Source organism: Hylobates moloch, unplaced genomic scaffold (genome assembly GCF_009828535.3).
Source record: "Hylobates moloch isolate HMO894 unplaced genomic scaffold, HMol_V3 SCAFFOLD_10, whole genome shotgun sequence".
Classification (NCBI taxonomy): Eukaryota; Metazoa; Chordata; class Mammalia; order Primates; family Hylobatidae; genus Hylobates; species Hylobates moloch.
The window spans coordinates 86,974,230-86,998,811 of NW_026652285.1; the positions used below are offsets into that span (position 1 = coordinate 86,974,230).

A 24,582-nucleotide genomic window follows, 5' to 3' on the forward strand; every position below is an offset into this window, starting at 1 on the left:
CTGCCCTAGCAGAGGTTCTCCATGAGGGCTCTGCCCCTGCATCAAACTTCTATCTGGACATCCAAGTACTTCCATACTTCCTCTGAAATCTAGGTGGAGGTTCCAAAATCTCAATTCTTGACTTCTGTGCACCTGCAGGCTCAACACCACATAGAAGCAGCCAAGGCTTGGGGCTTGCACCCTCTGAAGCCATGGTCTGAGCTGTACTGTGGCTCCTTTTGACTATGGCTGTAGCAGCTAGGACACAGGGCACCACGTCCCCAGGCTGCACACAGAAGTGGGGCCCTGGGCCTGGCCCACAGAACCATTTTTTCCTCCTAGACCTCTGGGTCTGTGAATGGTAGGGATTGCTGTGAAGGCCTCTGACATGGCCAGGAGACGTTTTCCCCAGTGTCTTGGTGATTAACATTCGGCTCCTTGTTACTTATGCAAATTTCTGCAGCAGGCTTGAATTTATTCCCAGAAAATGGGGTTTACTTTTCTATTGCATTGTCAGGCTGCAAATTTTCCAATCTTTTATGCTCTGCTTCCTCTTGAATGCTTTGCTGCTAAAAACTTTCTTCTGCCAGATACCTGAAGTCATTTATCTCAAGATCAAAGTTTCACAGATTTTTAGGGCAGTGGCAAAATGCCAGCAGTCTCTGCATAGCAAGAGTGACATTTACTCCAGTTCCCAACAAGTTCCTCATCTATCTATGAGACCACCTCAGCCTGGACTTCATTGTCTGTATCATTATCAGCATTTTGGTCAAAGCCACTCAACAAGTCTCTAGGAAGTCCTAAACTTTCCCACATCTTCCTGTCTTCTGAGCCCTCCAAGTCTCTACGAAGTTCCAAACTTTATCACATTTTCCTGTCTTCTTCTGAGCCCTCCAAACTGTTTCATCCTCTGCCTGGTACCCAGTTCCAAAGTCGCTTCTACATTTTTGGGTATCTTTACAGCAGTGCCACATTACCTAGTACCAATTTACTGTATTAGTTCATTCCTCATGCTGCTATAAAGAGCTGCCTGAGACTGGGTAATTTATAAAGGAAAGGGGTTTAATTGACTTACATTTCTACAAGGCTAGGGAGACCTCAGGAAATTTACAATCATGGTGGAAGGGGAAGCAAACAAGTCCTTCTTCACATGGCAGCAGGAGAGAAAAGTGAGTGCCCAGAGGAGGGGGAAGCCCCTTATAAAACCATCAGATCTTGTGAGAAGTAACTATCATGAGAACAGGATGAGGAAAACTGCCCCCATGATTCAATTATCTCCATCTGGTCTCTCTCATGACACATGGGGATGATGGGAACTACAATTCAAGATGAGATTTGGGTGGGGACACAGCCAAACCTTATCATATTCTAATACTGTCTTCACACTTGGACACTTGCAGCTAAAGCTTCATTAGCCGTGAAATGGACTTCACTAGAATTGATTCTCTTTTTCTGCTAAAAGAAAGGGGAAAGCCATAAAAAGTCCAGAAAAATTTCAATTCATTGGAGAGTTCTAATCTGTTGAATTCATTTCAACACACATTTTTCAGGTTCCTAGTGTGTACCAGCACCAGAAACAGAGCTATGATGAACAAGACAGAATACCAGCCCTGGGAGGGGTCACACAGACTCCTAATCTGTCATTTTTCCAGTTGTAAGAACAGAGACCCTCCCAGTCAACTCAGGAGATAATCAACATTAGAGTGTTGTTTGGGTAGACCACTGATATACCAAGGAACTCAGAAGATCCTTCAGCCTCCTTTAAAGATAAACATAGCAATAAGGAGGAATAGAATCTCAAACAACTATACCTCAAAAGACTGGATCATATGGGGGCACTGGAAGCTTCAGGGCCTTTCCAGAACACTACATGAGTACTGCAACTGTCTCAGCTACCAGCAACAATTTCTCTTTAAGGCTCAGATACTATGTCAAACACTTTTCAATTCTAATAATTTTCTCTATTTTTCAGATTGTCTACTCCTCCTTGGCTGTTATTTTAGCTTTCTTTACTCATGTGCATTGGTTTCTGGCTCTCTTACTGATTTCTTAGCCCTTTGTGTCTGTATTTTAAATGATCATAGGATACCCTAATTTGCCCACTTCATTGATTCATTTAACTAATATTTAAAGTCCTCCTCTTAAGTGTCAATGTTGAGCTAGGTTCTGGGGATTCCAGATATAGTGAGAGAGTTGTGGGTCCCAGAGTATGTAAGAGAGAATAGAGAAGAGAGGAGGAGAGAGGGAGGGAGAGAGAGAGCGAGACCAACCAATAAACCAACATAATCCAGTTTTTTGTTTTAAGAAGATTCTTCTTGGTGTATGAAAAATACACCAGGGGTGAGGGAGGAGGCAGCAAGAAGGAGTTGAGAACAGGTAGGACTGGAGATGTAAGTTTGGCAGTTGATATGGTTAGGTTATGTGTCTCTTTCCAAATCTCATCTTGAATTGTAGTTCCCATAGTCCCTACATGTCATGGGAAGGACCTGGTGGGAGCTAATTGAATCATGTTTACCCCCACACTGCTGTTTTCATGATAATGTGTGAGTTCTCACCAGACTTGGTGGTTTTATAAGGGGCTTTCCCCCCTTTTGCTCATTCTTCTCTTCCTGCCGCCATGTGAAGAAAGATGTGTTTGCTTTCCCTTCCACCATGGTTGTAAGTTTCCTGAGGCCTCCCCAGCCATGCTGAACTGTGAGTCAATCAAATGTCTGTCCTTTATAAATTACCCAGTCACAGATATGTCTTTATTAGCAGTGTGATAATGGACTAATGCAGCAGTTATAGCAGATAGATGGCACTGGAAGCCATGATCATAGAAGAGATAATGGAAGAAAAAATCCTCCAAAGAATGCTAAGTTCAGGTAGATGAGGAGGAAATGGCCAGGTGACTGGGAAAGGTGTCCCAGCTAGGTGGTATATGGAAGCCCAGAGAAAAGCATGTGCTAGGCACTGTGACAGACACTGGGAGGCTGAGTAAAACAAAGACCAAGTGATGTCCATTGGATTTGAAAACATGAGTTTTGTTGACGGATGATTGTAACAAGATCAGTTTCCACTGGGTGTGGAGGTGGAAGGCAGAGCGCAGAGCATCACTGAGAATAAAAGGATGATGCTGAAGTTCTCTTCTGTGTCATGCTTCTAGTTTTATTCTGCTGTGCCCACCATAGTGGCAACCTCTGTTGTGCATTTTGTGTGCGTCTTTTTAAAATTTATCAAAAAATACACAGATAAATATCTAATTCCTTCTCTATTTTTAAATTTTCTAGAATAACATAGTAAAAGAGGAATAAGGTGAAGTGAGAATTTACACATATTGTGTAGATGTATTTCTTGGTGAGTTTGGCTGTGAGTAAGGGATAGAGAGATGGTACAGAAACTGGAGGGGTGAAGATTTGCCTTTTCAAAGAGGTAGGCAGTAGAGCATGTTCGCTTGCTGATGGGAGTGGTTTCATAGGGAGAAAGGAAGGACTGACTCTATTCCAGGAGAGAACATAACTAAGGAGGTACAGTCTTTTAGAAGGCAGGGATGAATTCATGGGATGGAATTCAGAGCCCAAGAGGAGAGTTGGCCTTCATTAGGCCTGGGGAAACTTCCTCCACCATAACAGGTTAAAAAGAAGAGGTGAGTACAGATATTGTAAGCTTGAGCATGGGTGGTGAGAAGCTCAGAGTTTGCTGCTGGTGACTTCTGTTTTTTCTTAATTATGAGGAAAGAAATGATATATGTAGGAGGAGGTGTGGGAGAGAAAAGTTATTCACCTTGGGGAGTGGGAAGGTGAGCCTGTCAGAGAAAGAGAATCAGCTCTCTGGGCAGTGGTAAAGCCCTACTAATTGTTGGGATCACCACATTAACAAGAAACCCATCATCTCAGTTGTGCAATTGTTTCCTCTAGCAACATACAGCTGCTTGGGGACAGCCTCAAGGAGGAAGATGTCTGGTGTTTGCAGTAAAGTATGATGGAGGAGGATATGAGTGAATGAGTTGGTAGGATTTGCCAGGAAGTAACTGAAATGATTATTCATGAAATCTAGGACGGACAAGAGGGAAGGGAAGTCAGGAGAGCCATGAGAAAATTGTGGGGATGGGAGGATGACGTCAAAGACTTGTGGTGGGAGTGGTGGGGCTGTTCTGGAGCATGTGATCTGGACTGATGGAAGGTGGCGGTCAGGGAGTGGGATGTTTAAGCTGACATTTCACAGGTGATATTGTTTCTGTTGATGAGAAGATTCAAGGTGTGACTGTCGGAGTGGGCAGATGAGATAGAGTGGAGGAAAAGGTGGAGTGGGAATGGCAACACCAGGGTGCTGGATGTTGAGACCAGTGATGATGATGGCAGGAGTTGGGGTGGACATAAAACTGAGCCAAGGGTTCAGGTTGTCAGGATTAGGGGTTGTGGTCGGGAGGTCAGTAGTTTATAGCAACAAGGAGAGGCTGTGAGTTTGCAAGAGCTTGAGTGTTTTATAAGAGCAAGGGGGAGAGATAGTATATACGGAAGAAGAAATGGAGAGCACAGACAGCTACCCCATCTCATGACTATGAGGTTGTGAGTTATGAGAGAACAAACCACCTTCCTTTTGAGAGGGCTACAGGAGAAATGCTGTCTCAGAGAACAGCCAGATTTCAACTAAGGCAAAATATGTAAAAAGAACTTACTAAGAAAAGGTTGGAAATTTAGGATGTCTGCTGATCCCAGAGCAGGCATCCAGAGGGTTACAGTGAAAGGATTTGTGGGTCAGGAATTGGATTAGGTTAGAGTTAGGTTAGAGGATGTTACAAAGCACCATGAAGATGTGAGTCTACTTACTCATTGTTTTCACTGTGGAGCCAAGCTTACAAACTAGACTAACTCATGGGTAACTGGCCATTCTGTAGGATTGGTTAGAAGTAATCTGTTTCTGGTCAAATTCTCTAAAAGTCAGGCAGTGATGATGTGAATATAGAGTGTGGCTTTCTATGCTTAGGAAGTTACCCAGAATTATTTCCCTCAGCAAGGGTTGTGGACAGGGCAGGTACTCCTAGGGCAAATGAATTCCTGTGCAAAATGTAACCAGTTCCAACCCCTTTTAAAAGCAGAAGTTTTCTCTATAGCATGGTGAGTATCTTGTGTTTAAACATATTTAATTAATGTGACATTATTAGTAGAGTCTAGTTCATATTACTGTTGGCGATTATCAGCATAAATGTATTATTACGTTATCTTAAAAAGGCCATATAAAATGTCAATAAAACACCATTTCTCCCTTTAGATTAGCAAAAGTAATAAAGATTGGTAGCATCCATTGCTGGTGAAGGTGTGGGAAATGGATCCCACTCTATACTACTGGATGGGTAGTGAATTGTTTCAAAATTGTGGAGAATAATTTGTGACATCTGTTACAATTTCAAATGCCCATATCCATTGACGCTCAATTCCACTTTCAGAAATCTAATATACAAAAAATTCTCATTGTATTTTAGGTGCATAAAGCTATATTTTGAGGAATGCTGATTGTAGTACTGTCGAAATAGCAAAAAATTGAGAATAGCCTGCTTGTCTATCAATGGAGGAATGGTTTTAGAATTATGTCTTTACCAAGAAATGCTAGACAGCCAAGAATTTGATGCACGACAATTATGGTAAAAAAAATTTGCTTGTTCTACAGAAGATCATTAATGTTTTGTGACCATATAAGCTGTAACAGTGGATTGTTTTTATGTGTATGTATTATTGTTAAATACAGGGACTGTTTCCAGGTACAAAATATGCATCATAAGTTTGGATGGGCCAGGCACGGTGGCTCACTCCTGTAATCCCAGCACTTTGGGAGGCCAAGGCAGGTGTATCACGAGGTCAGGAGATCGAGACCATCCTGGCTAACATGGTGAAACCTCATCTCTATTAAAAATATGAAAAAATTAGCCAGGCATGGTGGCGGGCACCTGTAGTCCCAGCTACTCAGGAGGCTGAGGCAGGAGAATGGCATGAACCTGGGAGATGGAGCTTGTAGTAAGCCGAGATGGCGCCACTGCACTCCAGCCTGGGCAACAGAGCAAGACTCTGTCTCAAAAAAAAAAAAAAAAATAGAATGGACATTAGTTGTGATTATGATGAAGGTCTGTTGTCCTAGATCTACAGATACGTGGTAAGAAATTAGAACAAACTGGAGATGGGCCATGGACTCTGCCTAGGAGTATTAGGAAAATACTTTGACTCCAAGCCTTAAAATACTCACATGGAGTTGGTGCTCACCTCATTCACACAATCATAGAGCTCCCTGGACACTGAACCTCTAAAGGGAAAAGGTCTACCTTGGAGCAGGAGCATCAGGGTTTGCTTGGGAGCATGAGTGTCGAGCTTAGGGCTAGGCTTGGGCCAGGCCCCAGCAGCACTGCTACTTGGAAGGAGCCACTTCACCTTTGTATTAGTTATTAAAAATAGAATTTGGGCCTGGCACAGTGGCTCACACGTGTAATCCCAGCACTTTGGGAGTCCGAGGCAGGCGGATCACTTGAGGTCAGGAGTTTGAGACCACCCTGGCCAATATGGTGAAACCCCATCTCTACTAAAAATACAACAAAATTAGCCGGGCCTGGTGGCAGGTGCCTGTAATCCCAGCTACTTGCAAGGCTGAGGCAGGAGAATAGCTTGAACCCGGGAGTCGGAGGTTGCAGTGAGCCCAGATCATGCCACTGCACCCCAGCCTGGGCAGCAGGATGAGACTTCATCTCAAAAAAAACAAAAACAGAAACAAAAACAAAAAACAGAATTTGGATCCTTTGGTCAGGTTCTCCGAAATTCTTTTGAGGTGTCCATGGTCAACTTCTTCAGCTTTGTTTTGGTAACCCCCTGTCCAAAGTTGCATATAGGCTGTTCTTCACCTTGTTTCCAAGGCTGAGGAACAGAAAGTAGCCTCTGTTTTGAGGAGGTGGAAGTTAAATATACATTTATTTTTTACTGTGACTTGTTCAGGACCACATTTTACAAAATGCCTTGTTTCCTTTATTGTTTTTGCAAAGGAAAGTTCTATTAATATTGTTTTACTTTGAATATAGAATAGTCTTTTAAATTAGGGCTTATTTTGAAAAATTCTGACTTTAATTCAAATGTATGCCAATACCTTCCAAAGTAAGGTAATATTCAGAGAGTTGTTTTGCTCAGAAGCTACAAATATTCTTCTACCCATCCTTTTTGTTGACATATGACCTCACTTCTACAAATATGCCTCGGAGTAGCATGGTTGGATCATAAGGCAAGCATATGTTTAGCTTTAGTAGGTATTGCCAAACAGGTTTCCAAAGTGATTGTAACACTTTCACTTCCTCCAGCAATATATGAGGTTTCCAGTTGCTTCACTTCCTCACCAACACTTGATATTGTCAGTCATCTCAATTTTAGTAACTTGGTGGGTGTGTAGTAATTTTAATTTGATGGTTATATGGCTTTAATTTGCATTTCTCTGATGACTAATGATAGCGTCAGGGAATCATTAGCTACTGGACATGTGGGTAGTGTGTTTTTTGAAGTCCTATTCGATTGTTTTGCTCATTTTAAAATTAGGTTGATTTGTCTTTTTAATTGATTTATAGGAATTTTTATACATAGTATTGTGAATATGACTCCTTTGTCACAGAGCAAAGTTTTTTTCCAATCTGTGGCTTTTCTACTCACTTTCATAATGATGTCCTTTGATGAGCAGAAGGTCTTAATTGTAGTGAATAGCAATTCATTACTTTTATGGTTTGTGCCTTTCATATTCTGTATAAAATATTTTATCTATTTCAATATTGTGAAAGTACTCTCCTATACTTTATCTCAGAAGCTTTATTGTCATGCCGTTTGCATTTATGTCTGTAATCTATCTCAAATAAATTTTTATGTATAGTGTAAGGTGGGGGATTCAAAGTTGATTCGTTTTACAGATACAGTTATTACTGCAGCATTTATTAAAAAGGGCATTGTTTCTACATTGAGACTTTTGTCACAATTCAGATGATAATACCTGTGTTGATTTATTCCATTGACTATATTTTCTATTCTTATGCTAACAACCACAGTACTTTGATTACCTTTGCTATGTAGTTGACATCTGATAGTAATGTTACTGGCAGTGAACCCATGTGGGTCTATAGCATCCTCAATTCTTGCCTCCTCAGAAGAAAGAATTCAACTGAGGAGCACAAGGCAGGAGAGACTGAGGCAAGTTTTAGAGCAAGAGTAAAAGTTTGTTAAGAAACTTTAGAGCAGGAATGAAAAGAAGGAAAGAAAGTACACTTGGAAGAGGACCAAGCGGGCGACTTGAAAGACAAGCGTGCGGTTTGACTGTTTGACGTTGTTTTACTTTGGCATACTTTGGTATACTTTGGTTTTATGTTTAACTTTGGCTTTATATGTTGGCATACTTCCGGGGTCTTGCGTCACTTCTCCTTTGATTCTTCCCTTGGGTTAGGCTGTCTGCATGCACATACTTGAGTCCACTTTCCCAACTCCAGGAAGCTGCTGATCACTAGTTTCAGGTGTTTTCTATGTAGCAGGAGATGGCCTTTCCCTGGCACTGGCTGTGACCAATTATTATTTTAGAGTGACAGTTAACAATGGCCTGACCATTATTGACCATTACCTGATTGTCACCTGACATTCCTGATGTGTGTGGCAGGGGGTGGGGGCAAGTGTGAAGTCGGGGAGAGCCCTCTTCTACCCTGCTCATGCCTGATGAGCTACCTACTGTAACAGTAAGACTTGCAATTTCCTCATTTTCTTCAAACATATTTTGGCTATCCTAGGTTCTTTGTATTTCCAAATAGATTTTACAAACATTTTGTCATTTTCCATACAAAAAAAACCTGTACTGATTTTAACTGTGATAACATTGATTCCATGGATCAATTTGGGGAGGATTTACATTATTTTATATTTAATTTTCCAACTCATGTGTGTGCCATCTCTCTCCACTAGGTCTCTACTTTCTCTCAGCAATATTGTATAATTTTCAGTGTAGAGGGTTTTACATTTTTCATCAGATTTATTCCTAGGTATGTGATATTTTTGAGTGCTATTGTAAATGGTTTATTTTTCTAAATTTTATTTTCGAGTTGTTTGTTGATAGTATAAGAAATAGAATTAAGCAAATAATGCAGGAGCAGAAAACCAAATACCACAAATTTTCACTTATAAGTGGGAGCTAAACATTGAGTCCACATTGATACAAAAAAGGGAACAACGGGCACTGGGGCCTACTTGAGGGTGGAGTGTGGGAGGAGAGTAAGGATCTAAAAACTACCTTTGCCTATTACCTGGGTGATAAAACGATCTGTGCACCAAACCCTCATGACATGCAATTTACCTACATAAAAAACCTGCACATGTACCTCTGAAACTAAAATAAAAGTGAAAAAAGAAACATAATTGATTTTTGTATATTTACTTCATACCTAGCAACTTTGCTAAATTCATTTGTTTATAAATCTTTTGTATTATTTTTTAACTATAATATTTGTATCATCTGTTAATATACAAGTGTCACTTCTTTTATCTTTATATAATTTATTTCTTTTTCTTTATTTCTCTGGCTAGGACCTCCAGTTCAATGTTGAATAGGATTGATGCTAACAGACATTTTTGTCTTGTTCCTAACCAGAGGGAAAACGTTCTATGTTTCACCACTGAGTATGATTTTAGTGTAAGTTTTTAACAAATATGGTTCTTTTGTTTCTTAGTATAAAATATTTCAAGAGGGATGGCTGTTGATGAGAAACACTTCTTCTGTTTTCTAGCAGTTTCTTTCACATGAAGGAAGCTCAGTTAGTTTAACTCCATGTCTTTCTTTGCTTTTGTTCACTCTGTCACAGGGATGGTGGAATAACTTATCTGCTTCATAAATCTGGGAGGAAAAGAGCAGGCATGTTCCTTTCAACTGCCCTCTTTATCTTCCACTTAGGAATCCCCTGTACTTGCCCAGGATTCGGTGATGCTATGACAGGCAAGCCTATCTAGATCTGAGATTCAGCTAGCAGAGCTGGTCTTTCTGGCTCTGAAGCTAAGCTGCATCCTCCAGCTTAACCTTTCATAGTCATGAAGTTGATATTTTAATTTCCTGTCTGCCTTAATATTTGTTTTACTCTTCAGTTTGTTCAAGAGCCTGAATGCAGAAAGAGGTAGCTCTCACCACTTCTGAAACTTTAATAGTGGTATTAAGAGATACTTTTGCCTTTATTAGTTGCATTATATTCAGTATTTTTAAATAAAACAAATTTTAAATAAACTAGTCACAAAGAAGTTTTAACATCTGTCAAGGAAATATATTTTTAAAGTATGATCTTCATGGGCCATTTAAGCCTCCTTCCTCTTCTGCTTATCCAGCTCTCTTTCCATTACCCTTTCCTTCTCCATGTTCTTCCTGCTGTACCTTAGCCAAGCTTCATCCCTGACAGAAAGCTACACAGTACCCTTCCTTCTTTGAAGTCCTAGACGTTTTTCTCAGCACCATCAGATCTGCACAGCTAATTTCTCCTGTAGATCTTTCTTCCCTGGCTGGCCAAGGGTGAAGCCCTCCAGAGCCAAACCCCACAGGATTGCTCCCTGGACTTAACCACAGGAGTTCTACCACTTCAACATTCCCATAACATTCCTTGAATTAAATTAGCCCCTCAGGTCCTCTTTATCTTATCTTCGCATTGGGAATAATAATAGGATCCATCTCATAGAATACCTGTGAATATTGCAAGAGTTATTTGAATGTAAAAGCACTTAGACCAGTGCCTGGATCTCAGTAAACTCCTACTACATGTTAGCTATTCTTATTAGCTTATATTATTGCACTTATTGGGCTTTTAAATATGTTATTTTATACTTTTATCAGGATGATTTGTGATAAAATGTGACTTATTTTCCAACCTAGTTTTGAAGCTTCATTAAAAACACGTCTGGGTCTTGTGCTTTTCTTGAATTTCCTTTGTGCTAGTTGAATTTGCTATCTGCAATACCACAGCAAAACAGTAATATTGAAATTTTAGTGTTTCTTTTACCTGTGTTTCTGCAATACTATTAGTCTGATGCTTTTTGAAGTTCTCATATTCTAGATATAATAGATCTATCTTTATCATACAGAGATTTTACTTCTTTGAGTATTTGGAGAAAGATAAAGAAAGCTTCCCTCAAAAAAATAGAATGTAACTAATTTGGTCTCTGAAAATTTGGGTTAGTGTCCTGGTTACTGCATTTATTTATCAGGTGGGTGATTTTCATTTCTGATTCTGTTTCCCTACATCAATGAAATGGAAACAATAATGCCTCATTTTTAACGCAGTATTTAGTTTTCTCCTGCATTTCAATATTCAGATTAAAAATACCAACACAATTGTATTTACTTAATAAAAATACTATTTAAAAATAGTCAAACCACTATTATACTATAAATTGACTTTGTAATCACTGGTGTGTGTGTGCTTGTGTATGTGTGCATATATGACATTGTTGAGTTAGGAACTGCACAACAGAGTGTGGACCAAAAGAAGGTTCTCTATAGACAGTAATAGGTGCTGCTGGGTGGAACAGGGGTTACAAATAGACAGAAACTTGCAAAACTGGTCAATATTTACAGAGTGGTAATCAGTTGCATCACATGGGACACAACTTGCATATTTACGGACAAGAATTATTTGCATTACTATCAATTTTCTGCAACTTTCAGGGCTGTAAAACAAATCTCAGAGCCAACGAAAGCATAAAACAACCAAAATTAATGAGCTCGTCAGTACTCTCACTAAATTTCAAAGTCTCACAATTTTTCCCTATACTACATGTTTACTCAAATAGAACACTATTCTTATTAATGCTTTATTTAAAAGAGGGCTTGAGTTAATTATTTAAAAATATATGCCTAGGTAGCCCATTTAAGGAGTATTTGGGTACAATATTTTTGCTTGGAAAAGAGCTTGAACAAAGAGGACAAAATGTTTTTAAAGGTAATTGCAGCTTCTATTCAAATCAAGGGATGTGGAGCAAGATGGCAGAATAGGAGGCTCCACTGACCGTCCTCCCCACAAGGACGCCAATTTAAGAACTATCTACACACCAAAAAATACCTTTGTTAGAACCAAAAATCAGGTGAGCACTCACAGTACCTGGTTCTAACTTCAAATTGCTGAAAGAGGCACTCAGGAGATAGAAAAAACAGCTCTGAATTGCTGATGTCACCCCTCCCCCACCCTCCAGCAGCCATGGTGTGGAGAGTTTTTCTGGGTGCTGCCGGAGGGAGAGCACAGCAATTGTGAGGCAGTTGAACTCAGTGTTGTCTTGTTAGAGCAGAAAGGAAAACTGGACAAAACTCAGCTGATGCCCACCCACCGAGGAAGCATTTAAACCAGCCCTAGCCAGAGTGGAATCATGAATCCCAGCAGTCCAAACTTGAGTTCCTGCAAACATCACCACCGAGGGCTACAGTGCTCTGTGTCTCCAAGTAAACTTGAAAGGCAGTCTAGGCCATAAGGCCTGCAACTCTTAGGTGAGTCCTAGTGCCAAACTGGGGCCAGAGACAGCAGACTGGGTGGCATGTGACATGTGACATAGAGACACCAGCTGCATCAGCCAAGGGAGTGCTGGCACCACCCTTCCCCTAGACCCAGGCTGCACAGCTCCTGGCTCCAGAAGAGACCCCTTCCTTCTGCTTGAGGAGAGGAGAGGAAAGAATAAGAAGGACTTTGTCTTGCATATTGGATAGCAGCTTAGCTACAGCAGGAGAGGGCACCAGACAGAGTTGTGAGGTCCTTGTCCCAGGCCCTAGCTTTCAGATGACATTTATAGGCATACCCTGGGCCAGAAGGGAACCCAGCGCCTTGAAGGAAAGGACACAGTCCTGGCAGAATTCATCATCTGCTAACTGAAGAGCTCTTGGGCCCTGAATAAACATCAGTGATGGCCGGGTACTACTTTGAGGGCCTAGGGTAAGCCTCTGGGACTTGCTGGGTTCAGATGAGACTCAGCACATCTGAGGTGGATATGGGGCAAAACTCCTTCTGCTTGAGAAAAGCAGAGGGAAAAGTAAAGGGGACTTGTCTTGCACCTTAGATACCAGCAGTTGGGTAGAGCACCAAGTGGGCTCCTGGGGTCCCCGATTCCAGGACTTGATTCTTGGATGGTGTTTATGGAACTGCCCTGGGTCAGAGAGAGCCCACTGCCCTGATGAGTGAGTCCCAGGCCAGGCAGCATGCACCACAAGCTGACTTAAGAAAACTTTGGCAGTAGTCTGGCAGTACTCCTCGTGGCCTGGGGTGGTGGTGGCTACTGGGTGGGGCTCCCCTATCTTTGGAAAGGGGAGGGAAGCATGGAAAGTACTGTGTCTTGTGGTTTGAATGTCAGCTCAGCCACAGTACAATAGAACACCAGACAGACATCTATGGTTTTTGACTCTGATTCCTGGATGGCACCTCTGCACTCATCTGGGGCATGGGGGACCTCATCACCCTGAAGGGAAGGATGCAGGCCTGGCTGGCTTTGCCACCAGCTGCTTGTAGAGCTTCAAGGCCTTGAGCAAACATAGGCAGTAACCAGGGAGTGGTTTCAGCAGGCCTTGGGCAAGACCCAGTACTGTGCTGGCTTCAGGTCTGACCCAGCGCAGTCATAGTGGTGGTGGCCTCAGGGGTGCTTGTGTCACTCCAGCCCCAGCTTTAGGTGGCTCAGAACAGAGAGACCCTGTTTATTTGGGAAAAAGTAAAGAGGACAAGAGTCTCTGCGTGGTAATCTAGAGAATTCTCCTGGATCTTGTCCAAGACCATCAAGGCAGTACCTTTAGGAGTATGGAAGAACCACAGTGTTACTGGGCTTGGGGTGCCTCCTAAAGCAGATACGGCTTAGATTATAACACCCAAATCCTTTCAAATATCTGAAAAACCTTCCCAAGAAGATATGTACAAATAAGCACAGACAGTGAAGACTACAATAAATACCTAACTCTTCAGTGCCCAGACACTAAAGAATATCTGCTAATGTCAACACCATCCAGGAAAACATGACCTCACCAAATGAACTAATAAGTCACCATGGACCAATCCTGGAGAAACAGAGATATGTAACCTTTCAGACAGAGAATTCAAAATAGCTGTGTAGAGGAAACTCAAAGAGATTCAAAATAATGCAAAGAAGGAATTCAGAATTCTATCAGATAAATTTAACAAAAAGATTAAAATAATTAAAAAGAATCAAGCAGAAATTCTGGAGCTGAAAAAATGCAATTGGCATACTGAAGAATGCATCAGAGTCCCTTAATAGCAGATCTTATCAAGAAGAAGAAAGAATTAGCAAGCTTGAAGATAGGCTATTGGAAAATATAATACACAGATGAGACAAAAGAAAAAAGATAAAAAATAATGACACATGCCTACAAGATCTAGAAAGTAGCCTCAAAAGAGCAAATCTAAGAGTTATTGGCCTTAAAGAGCAGTTTGAGAAAGAGATACGGTAGAAAGTTTATTAAAAGAGATAATAACAGAGAAAGTCAAACTATTGCTATTTGCTGATGACGTGATTGTGTACCTAGAAAACCATAAAGACTCATCCAAAAAGCTCCTAGAATTGGTAAATGAATTCAGCAAAGTTTCAGGATACAAAATTAATTAATGTACACAAATCAGTAGTCCTGCTATACACCAACAATGACAAAACTGAGAATCGAATCAAGAAATCAACTCCTTTTATAATAGCTGCAAAAAAAAAAAAGAAAAAAACAACTTAGGAATATACGTCACCAAGGAAGTGAAAGACCTCTACACGGAAAACTACAAAACACAGCAGAAAGAAATCATAGACACAGCACTGTTTACAATAGCTAAGATTTGAAAGCAACCTAAGTGTCCATCGACAGATGAATGGATAAAGAAAATGTGGTATATATACACAATGGAGTACTATTCAGCAATAAAAAAGAACGAGATTCTGTCATTTGTAACAACATAGATGGAACTGAAGATCATTATGTTAAATGAAATAAGACAGGCAGAGAAAGACACACATCACATGTTATCACTTATTTGTGGGGTCTAAAAATCAAGACAATTGAACTCACAGACATAGAGAGTAGAAGGGTGGTTACCAGTGGCTGGGAAGGGTAGTGAGGGGCTGAAAGGGAGGTGGGGAATAGTTAATGAATTAAAAAAAAAAAAGAAAAAATAGAAAGAATGAATAAGAACTACTATTTGATAGTACAACAGGGTGACTTTAGTCAGTAATAACTTACCTGTACATTTAAAAATAACTTAAACACTATGATTGAATTGTTTGTAACTCAAAAGATATATGCTTGAGGGGATGGATACCCCATTTCCTATGATAAGCTTATTTCACATTGCATGCCTATATCAAAACTTCTCATGTACTTCATAAATACATACACCTACTATGTACCCACAACAACTAAAAATTTTAAAAAGAGAAAATAAATATATAAACAAAATCTACTGTTAAAAAGTAAATGTTTCGCCAGGCGTGGTGGCTCACGCTTGTAATCCCAGCACTTTGGGAGGCCGAGGCAGGCGGATCACGAGGTCAGGAGATCGAGACCATGGTGAAACCCCGTCTCTACTAAAAATACAAAAAAAAATTACCCGGGCGTGGTGGCGGGCGCCTGTAGTCCCAGCTACTCAGAGAGGTGGAGGCAGGAGAATGGCATGAACCCGGGAGGTGGAGCTTGCAGTGAGCCGAGATCACGCCACTGCACTCCAGCCTGGGTGACAGAGCGAGACTCCATCTCAAAAAAAAAAAAAAAAAAAAAAAGTAAATGTTTCATAAGTTTCTACCATGTTAGATGAATAATAATGATATCTTGCCTTTATCAGGCATATCCCATACTTATCTACCCACAGTGTTGTGGTTTGGCCCTATGTTTGGGCAGGGAGCAAACTCATAGGATACCCGTGAATATTGAAATTATGTCTGATAGTACATTTTCAGAAGTCTGGGTAATTCAGTCTAGAGAATAGCTATATATGAGGTTTTATGATTCATTAGAATCCACTTAAGTTCCCTTTTTTCATATCCTTCATTTTTTATTTTTATTTTTTATTTTAGATGGAGTTTCGCTCTTGTTGTCTGGGCTGGAGTGCAATGGTGCAATCTCGCCTCACTTCACTGCAGCCTCCGCCTCCGCCTCCTGGATTCAAGTGATTCTCCTGCCTCAGCCTCCCAAGTAGCTGGGATTACAGGCGTGTGCCACCATGCTCTGCTAATTTTGTATTTTTTTTTTTTTTTAGTAGAGATGAGGTTTCACCATGTTGGTCAGGCTGGTCTCAAACTCCTGACCTCAAGTGATCCACCTGCCTCGGCCTCCTAAAGTGCTGGGATTACAGATGTGAGCCACCGTGCCTGGCCTCATATCCTTTTAAGGCACCATCTGGTCTCTTCTAAACTCCCTTGAGTGGTTGATTGAAGAAAAACATCTAAGAACAAATAATTTTCTTGGAAGAGTACATTCTAAATCTATATTTTAGAAAGAGACATTTTGATTAAAATTATTTCATTATTATGAAGACATTCAAATCCTCACATGCCTCTGGTTTACTGGTTGTAAAGAAAAAAATCCTCACATCTCTAACCTCCTTATTTTAAAACATGACCTTTTTGGAAGCTATTCCTTTCTCACTGCTTTTGGTGGACTTGCCTCTGAGTCCTTTTCTTTTTTAAGTTTACTATGTCTTCATATTGTTAGGATAGATATTATCAAGTATATGCTCAAAAATCGTGCATTAGCCCATGGAATCTCTTAGCACTCAGAGGCATGTTCTATACATGATTCTAACAAAGTTGGTACTCCCCTCTCACAGCTGACAATATTGAAAAGTTCAGATAGACAGTGATCATATGGTTCTGTTTGTGGGAGAATTTATTATGTATGTGTGTGTTCTAAGTGTGTATATCTAAACATACCTGGAGTCACCAGCAATATATAGCAGGTCCATCAGACATTTTCTGCAAACAGCTCCTGGATTCTGGGGCAGCTACTCAACTCTGCCATCACAGCATAAAACCAGCCATAGACTATACATAAATGAATGAATGTGGCTGTGTTCCAATAAAACTTTATTTACAAAAGTAGGCAGAGTCCCCTGAGGTTGTAGTTTAGTGATCTCAGAATATAGTATAGTTCTAGACAAGAAATCAGAATACCAGGGGCTCCCACTCTCAGTTCTGCTTCTTCCCAGTTGAGTACACAGCTTAGTTCTCTCTTGTACTATTTGAAAGAATAGTGGTGTAAACTTTAAAGCACTATGCAGACATCTAAGATGGTATTCATTTAATCTTTCATTTAATCAAGAAACATATATCAAATGCCTGCTGTGTCAAAAACTTTCCTAGAACAACAAAGTGATTGTAGATAAGAATGAGTCACCTAAACGTTGGAAAAGGTACCAATACTGGGCTGTAGCGTGATTGTCAGGTTGGGGTCATAGGGTAAGATGACAGCCTGAGAGGTGGGAGTGGGGTTTTCCCCTGAAGGGAATTGATATTCACACAGTCATACATTTTGGGAAGTGATTAATTCTGGGAAGGAAATGAGTTGGCACTTTGAGTAGGGGGTGGTCAGACTTTTTTCTCTCTCTGGGGCCAGGAAGTGTTGGGCCACAATTCCAAATCATGGACAGGTCTAGATGATTCTGTTTGTGGGGAGTGAACCGTTTCCTGGCTATGTTGGTTTAGGCCAAGAGTGACTGGTACCATCAAGTTCATGACTTTCCACTTAGCAGTGACAGTGACCCAGGGTAGAAGCAGTTCTTGTCTGCAGCAACCGGCATCAAGGTTCAGGGTTGAAGAGTCTCAAGGCAGCAGTGTCCCTTCCCAGAGTCCAGGGTAGAGTGTGAATGGTGGAGGATCATGCCACAATAATCTGGAAGAAAGAATAACTTTACTTTGTAGATACCGGCAGGAGAGATGTAATACACTTTGACATTGTTGTTACTCTGAAGCCCATAGTTTAGCAGGGAGGCAAATGTACAATCATGCTGTCATAGTCAGTGTAGTAAGTTTTTAGACAGAAGTGAGAATATCAAGGTCCAGGTTGGATGTCTAATTTAGCCTCAGAATTGTCCTTGAGCAATAATGTCTGAGTTGAAATTTTATGAATGAGGTCAAATTAACAAGATGTGAATGAAGGGCAAGGACCTTGTGGACAAAGGAATCAGCAGGCACCGTGTCAAGTAGCCTCAGGGTAGTGCAGCATACTGTGGTTAGAAATACAGCTCTGGGGCCAAACTGCAGTGGTTACATCTTAGCTCTTCAGCTCATGAGCTGCTGAAACTTAGACATACTTAAGCATTTCTTTGAGCCTCTGTTTCCTCATCTGCAACATGGGAATGGTCATCTCTATCTCATAAAGGTGAGATGCAGTAGACTACAGTATTTGAAGGCTTCCATGCAGTGCCTGAAACCTGGCAAGCAAGCATTCAGTAAGTATTAGTAATTATATATTTACATAACATAAAGCAGTTTAAGTAAACACATCAAAGGAATGAATGAGGAGGATGAAAAGACCAGAAGACCAGATGCAATTGAGGACTGTGTGAGTGTATGAATGTAATGTTGGTGGTAGAAATGAAGCCTCCTTCAGTGTTTTCTCACTGTTTACTCATCCCATTGTATGGATCCTGTGATGGATTGTGACCTTTCTTCCCTTGAGGACTGTGCCATATGCTGACTGCATCAGGCCAGCTGGTGAAATGAGACTCATTGTGAGAACGGAAGGCATAGTCAGAATGTCAAGGAGGTTAGGTCATCTGCGTCCCTAGCAATGGAAAGGAAATGATGAAATACTTCAGCTGGTTTTTGCTTAGAACCTCCTGGTTGTGAAGGAGGATCAGCCTTCAAATCAGCTTGTTCCTGACTAGTTTAGCTGATATCCCTGCCTGGTAATTCCCTCTTCCTGTTGCAAGTGAAATCTAAACATTTCCTGAGTGCTGACTTTGTGTAGGACACTGATTTGGGTGCTGGGATTTGGATATGGATTTTTCTTGTCTTCTAAGTGCTCATTTCTAAGTGAGAAAAGTGTTCATTTCCAGTGCAATCAGTGCTGCTTCTAGAGAGGCACAGGGAGAGGACCCTGATACTGCATCTCCCAAACAGTCAGTTGGTTATCTAGTCCAGTTTTCCCTGCAGGATGAAACCATCCTTTGAGAGTTGGCCTGACAGAGACCTTTGTTGATCCAATGGCTGGCTTTTCTGAATGCAGATGGGAATAGGCTTCAGTGGATTTGAGGAACTTTCACTTTTCTCAAACTTGCATTGATTCATTTTTTCCTACTCTTCTCCCCAAGGTCTAACTCCTTCACAGATACTGAATATGATAAAATACCCCAACAGTTGTACACTTTCCAAGCTTATTCTATGTGTTTGTTCTCCCAACAGCTTCCCATTGTACAGCTGAGAAAATTTAAGTTTAGAAAGTCCCTGTGACTTGCCAAGGTCATAGAGTTAGTAATTGCTTCAGCTCAGATTCAAACTGGCCTCCAATTGCCAAGGCCACTGTTCTTTCCCATCTGCCACCCTCAGACTTGTTTTTTTCTCTTTCCTTGGCTATAGGGAAAGTACAGCCCCCATGGAAGTTTCTAAACTGCATCTAAAGCTTTCAACATATTGTCCAAATTCTTCCTAGTGCTTGCCCTGTATTCCAAGGGAGACAGTTGGACCAAAAGCAGTTGTTAAAAATTCAGTGGTGATCATTACAAATGAATACCATCACGTTGACTTGATGGTTTTGTAGTGTTTAAACCCTCACATTTGCATAAGCAGCAGACAAGGAAGATAAAGTCAGTTCATGAAAGTCCACTTGGGGGAAACAGAAACATAACGGATTGTCAGCAATCTTCTCCACTTACCAGAAAAAGTCATCCAACTAGTGTTCTTCAGATTGTAAGGTGCACCTGACTCTCTTGGATCATATTAAAATGCAGATTCTGTTCCAGTTTTTAGGTATGTATGAGATGCCTGCATTTTTAACAAGCTCTCTGGTGATACCAGGCACCAGGACATAACTTAGACAGCAAAGATTTAAACCACTGACTCTTAATACTTGGCTTAAGTTTGGGAGCTTAAAATAATCCTGATGCCTGGGTTCTAAATCCAGAGATTCTAATTTAATTGCTCTAGGAAGTGGTCTGGGATTTCAGGATTCTAAGGTATACCAAGGTTTGATTTAAACTTTCTAGTGTATTTCAAAATATCTAGAAGAGGGGATTTTGAATGTTCTCACCTCAAAGAAATAACTGTTTAAAGTAAGGGATATGTAAAAAAGTAAGGGATATGTTCACTATTGCACAATGTATACATGTATTGAAATATCACATTGTGCTACCTAAATATGTACACTATTTTTGTGTCAATCAAAAATAAAATAAAACTTAAAAACGTTTCTAAGGTTAATCTCACTATTTCTAATCACAAAATGACTAGAATAGCATATAGATAGCTCAGAGATAAGAAGGGCGATGGATTCTACAGCAAATATACCACACCTTGCTCAGAAAAGGGGTTCAATAAAGTAAGCAAAGATTTATTTTTTTCCTTCCATGTTCTCAGATGGCACAGGTAGATTCTGCTTTCTAAATATTTCACCTTTCTCTAATAGGCATTCTTACCTCCTGAGCGCTGAAAATTCTTTTTTTCTTTCTTTCTTTTTTTTTTTTGAGATGGAGTTTCACTCTTGTTGCCCAGGCTGGAGCTGCAGTGGTGCAGTCTTGGCTCACTGCAACCTCCTCCTCCTGGGTTCAAGCGATTCTCCTGCCTCAGCCTCCCGAGTAGCTGGGATTACAGGCATGTGCCACCACGCCTGGCTAATTTTGATTTTTAGTAGAGACGAGGTTTCTCCATGTTGGTCAGGCTGGTCTCGAACTCCTGACCTCAAGTGATCCGCCCACCTTGGCCTCCCAAAGTGCTGGCATTACAGGCATTAGCCACTGTTCCCAGCCTGAAAATTATTTCTAAGAAAAATAGAGGCTTTCAATGAACATTTCCATATTTTGAAAAGAACTGTTTTTTTTCTTTTGTTTTGGTATGGCTTATTTGATATCTTTTCCTTAAAATGGACTTATGTTTAAAGTGGTTTTCTTTGCTTATTCATTTAAGAAATATGTATTGAATGGCCATCTACTATGTCCTACCTAGGAACTGGGCTGGGCTGTGAGTACCCAGTGCTAAATAAGATTGATAGAGTTCCTGCCTTCTGGGAATTTGAATGTTGGAGAGGAATGATAGAGAGAACCAGGGGTGAAGGGTAAAGTGTCATGCAATTAAGCATGGAGAAGTATGGAAGGTGACAGCAAGGTATTAAGTGAAGCTGGCAGAGTCAGGAAGACTTCTCTGAGGAGGTGACATTGAAATGGAAATCAGAACAATGATAGGAGTTAATCAGGCAAAAGAGTGTGACAGGAGTATCCTAGGCAGAAGAAAAATTATCTGCAAGCTCTGGTGGCTAGGCAGAGCATGGAAGATTGGAGGAACTGGAAGGAGTGCAATGTGATTTGATCACAGAGCACAAGGAGGTGGGGCTGAGCACAAAACTAGAGAGACATTCAGGAGTTAGATAGGGAGAGACCTGGTGGAAAGAGCTTAGAGTTTAGGAATGCTATGTTCATAGTGACTGGAGCGTGGAATGTGGAGTTAGGCAAACTTGGTCTTAAATCCCAACTCTACCATCCACTGGCTGTGTGACATTGGCCATGCTCCTCAACGTCTCAGACTCTCAATGTCCTTATGTGAAGAATGGGGATAATGATGCCTATTTTTTTTTTTTTTTTTTTTGAGACAGAGTCTTGTTCTGTTGCCCAGGCTGGAGTGCAGTGACATGATCTCGGCTCACTGCAACCTCTGCCTCCTGGGTTCACACAATTCTCCTGCCTCAGCCTCCCAAGTAGCTGGGATTACAGGCGCACACCACCACGCCTGGCTATTTTTTTGTATTTTTAGTAGAGACGAGGTTTCACTATGTTGGCCAGACTGGTCTCGAACTCCTGACCGCGTGATCCGCCTGCCTTGACCTCCCAAAGTGCTGGGATTACAGGCATAAGCCACTGCGCCTGGCTCAATGATGCCTATTTCGTTGGGTTGCTTTGAAGATTAAATAAGTGAGGGCAGGAAAAGTCATAACATGTAAGAGCTTGATAAATGGTTATTATCACTATCAATTCCAAGAACAATCGGGAGATGCTATTGCTGTCTGGAGATGGGATTTATCAGGAGTAAGACTGGCGGCAATGCTGTGAGTTAGGACGTATTGAGAGTGGTAGCTGGAACTAGGAAACTGGAGGAATTAGTTGGGTGTTAACTGAGTAGGAAGTGAGAAGGGTCTTTAGAGACTGAGATAGTCCTTGAGATTTGGAATGTAGGAATAGTGTTAAGTTCAGGATGAGTATGGTGAGGTTGGTTTGTACATAATGGTGAGGTCAGTTTGTACATGTTGTTATTATATTCATGAGGAATCAGTTGCAGAGAACAGACTTCACGTTAGCTTGTTTGGCAGGAAGGGGTTTATCACAGGGTATTAAATTAAATGGCTTGTAGAATTGTCAGGAGGGCTGAGGAAACAGAATCGAGATTGAGCTTTCAGGAGAAACCTATAATGTGACTCCTAGGAACTGGGCTGCTATAGTAGCTGCTGTCTCTTCAATAATCTTGCATTCAGGAAACTTGCCCCTCTAGAACCACAAAACTACTGCCGCGAACAGGAAACCACTACAATCAGGAAGCCGCTACTGCTGCCGGGCTCCAGAACCAGTGCACATCTGCAACAGACGACATCAGCAGAACGGATGCTTCTGCCCCACCACCTAGGCTCACCCCAACTGCTAAGCTCGTATTTGAACATTAAAACCTCTGCAAACAAAGCTGCAGAAAAACCAAACCCCTCCACAGCTGTGCTTGCTAGCTGGATGGACAAACATTCCAAAATTCTGTCCATTTCAGACTAAATAATACTAGAGCCTGAGCTGCAAAAGAATAAGGAAAGTATGTTTTTAGCATTCCAACACGTGGAGCAGGAGAAGGCACACTAGAATAGTATTTTGGAAATGTGGGTTGTGACTTAAGAGAGCATCATAAAATCAATTCAGGTGGTCACAGTAAGTTTTTTTTTTTTTTTTTTTTCTTAGTCCTTGTTGGCAACATGACATTTCTTCTTCTGGGTCATGGTGGAAAAAAACCCTGGAAAGTCATTATACTATACATTGAGTGACAATCTTCCATTGCAGAGTTTCAGGAGAGAACTGTCAGAAGAGCCCATGGGGAATATGGACATTTGATCTTGGGGGATAAATCTTCTGGAGCTGTGCTTGTCCTTCACGCTTTCTGGTGTTTGTTTACTCTCCAGGAAGAGAGCTAGATCCAGGGAAGCCCCAGAGTGCATTGAAAGGCATGTTTCAAACCCATGCTAATGAGGGCTGATTTTGCAGTGGCTTGGCAGAGCTGTAGTACACACCATGTTGGATTGTAAACTGACCTGGCACTCACTGGCACTTGGGATATGTGTGTTGAAAGAATGTACAGAGCAGAGAAGTACTTAGAAAGTATGGAAGGAGCCATTCAGATTCCAGAGACTAAGCTCCAGGTCATGAGCTCTGATCACAGAGGGGTCTAAACCCTCGCTAGCCATGGTTAACTCAGTGTCTTTGTGACACCATTTATAATTTTCCAAGAATATTTTTGCTGTATAGAAAAATGGCAACTAGGGATGGGAGGTGTGCAAGAAGATGTGCTTATTGTAGCTTTGTGTGTAACAGCAAAAACCTAAAAGCAAATTAAATGTTCTTGCATAGAAGAATGGACAAACTATGGTATATTCAAACAATTAAATATATAGCAGTTACTCTACCATAACTCTACTATCTAATACCTTCTCAGAATCTCCAGTCACATAAAGGATGGCTCAGAGAATAGCCTAGTGCCCTAAGAGGTTTTGATGTGGACAAGAACTAAAGAGAGGAAGTGCTGAGGGAAGCTGGCAGAATCTGTCAGACAAGGCAGCCTCCCACAATTCCAGGAATACCACTTATTCTGGGATGGAAGGGACAAACCCTTAAATTAAGAGGATGGAGAAGTCAGCCTGTATCATCTCTAGAACACTCCTGAGAGATCTGCCAGGATTGATGGAAGTCCCATTGGATGGAAGCCCAGCAGGGAGCAGACACTTGCAAAGTCCTCAAGTGTGGTTAGTGAGAGAGCTGGTATTTGAGCCCAGTCTCATATTCCAATCTCCATTATTTCCCACCAGCTTTGATAGGGCCTCCTGTAGCCTTTCTGCAATTCCTCAGGTCATATCCTTCCAACCTTACTTTGGACAGTCCCCCACATTCAGAGGTTTCCTCTGCTCTTCCCTGCTCTCGCACTGGTCACTCCAGGACAGCAATTTGAATGTGAGACACAGGTGGTCTCTATCCTCTATAGACTCAGTACATGGTCAATATACGATTCAGAAAAGGGTTAGAGGCCGGGTGTGGTTGCTCACGCCTGTAATCCTAGCTCTTTGAAAGGCCATGGTGGGCAGATTGCTTGAGGTCAGGAGTTCGAGATCAGCCTGGCCAACATGGTGAAACCTCGTCTCTACTAAAAACACAAAAGTCAGTGGGTATGGTGGTGTGTGCCTGTAGTCCCA

The 24,582-nt window shown here is 41.2% G+C and overlaps 1 protein-coding gene across 1 annotated transcript in view; it reads right to left on the minus strand.

Annotated features, from left to right (window-relative positions):
• Nucleotides 1-17,010: 17,010 nt before the first annotated feature.
• The window catches only part of TNFSF8 (TNF superfamily member 8), a 37,986-nt gene continuing 30,414 nt past the window's right edge, over nucleotides 17,011-24,582 (minus strand). The window contains exon 5 of the mRNA XM_032164969.2: nucleotides 17,011-17,832. Coding sequence (XP_032020860.1) covers nucleotides 17,747-17,832 — 86 coding nt within the window. The 3' untranslated portion in view covers nucleotides 17,011-17,746. The remainder of the gene's footprint in view (nucleotides 17,833-24,582) is intronic.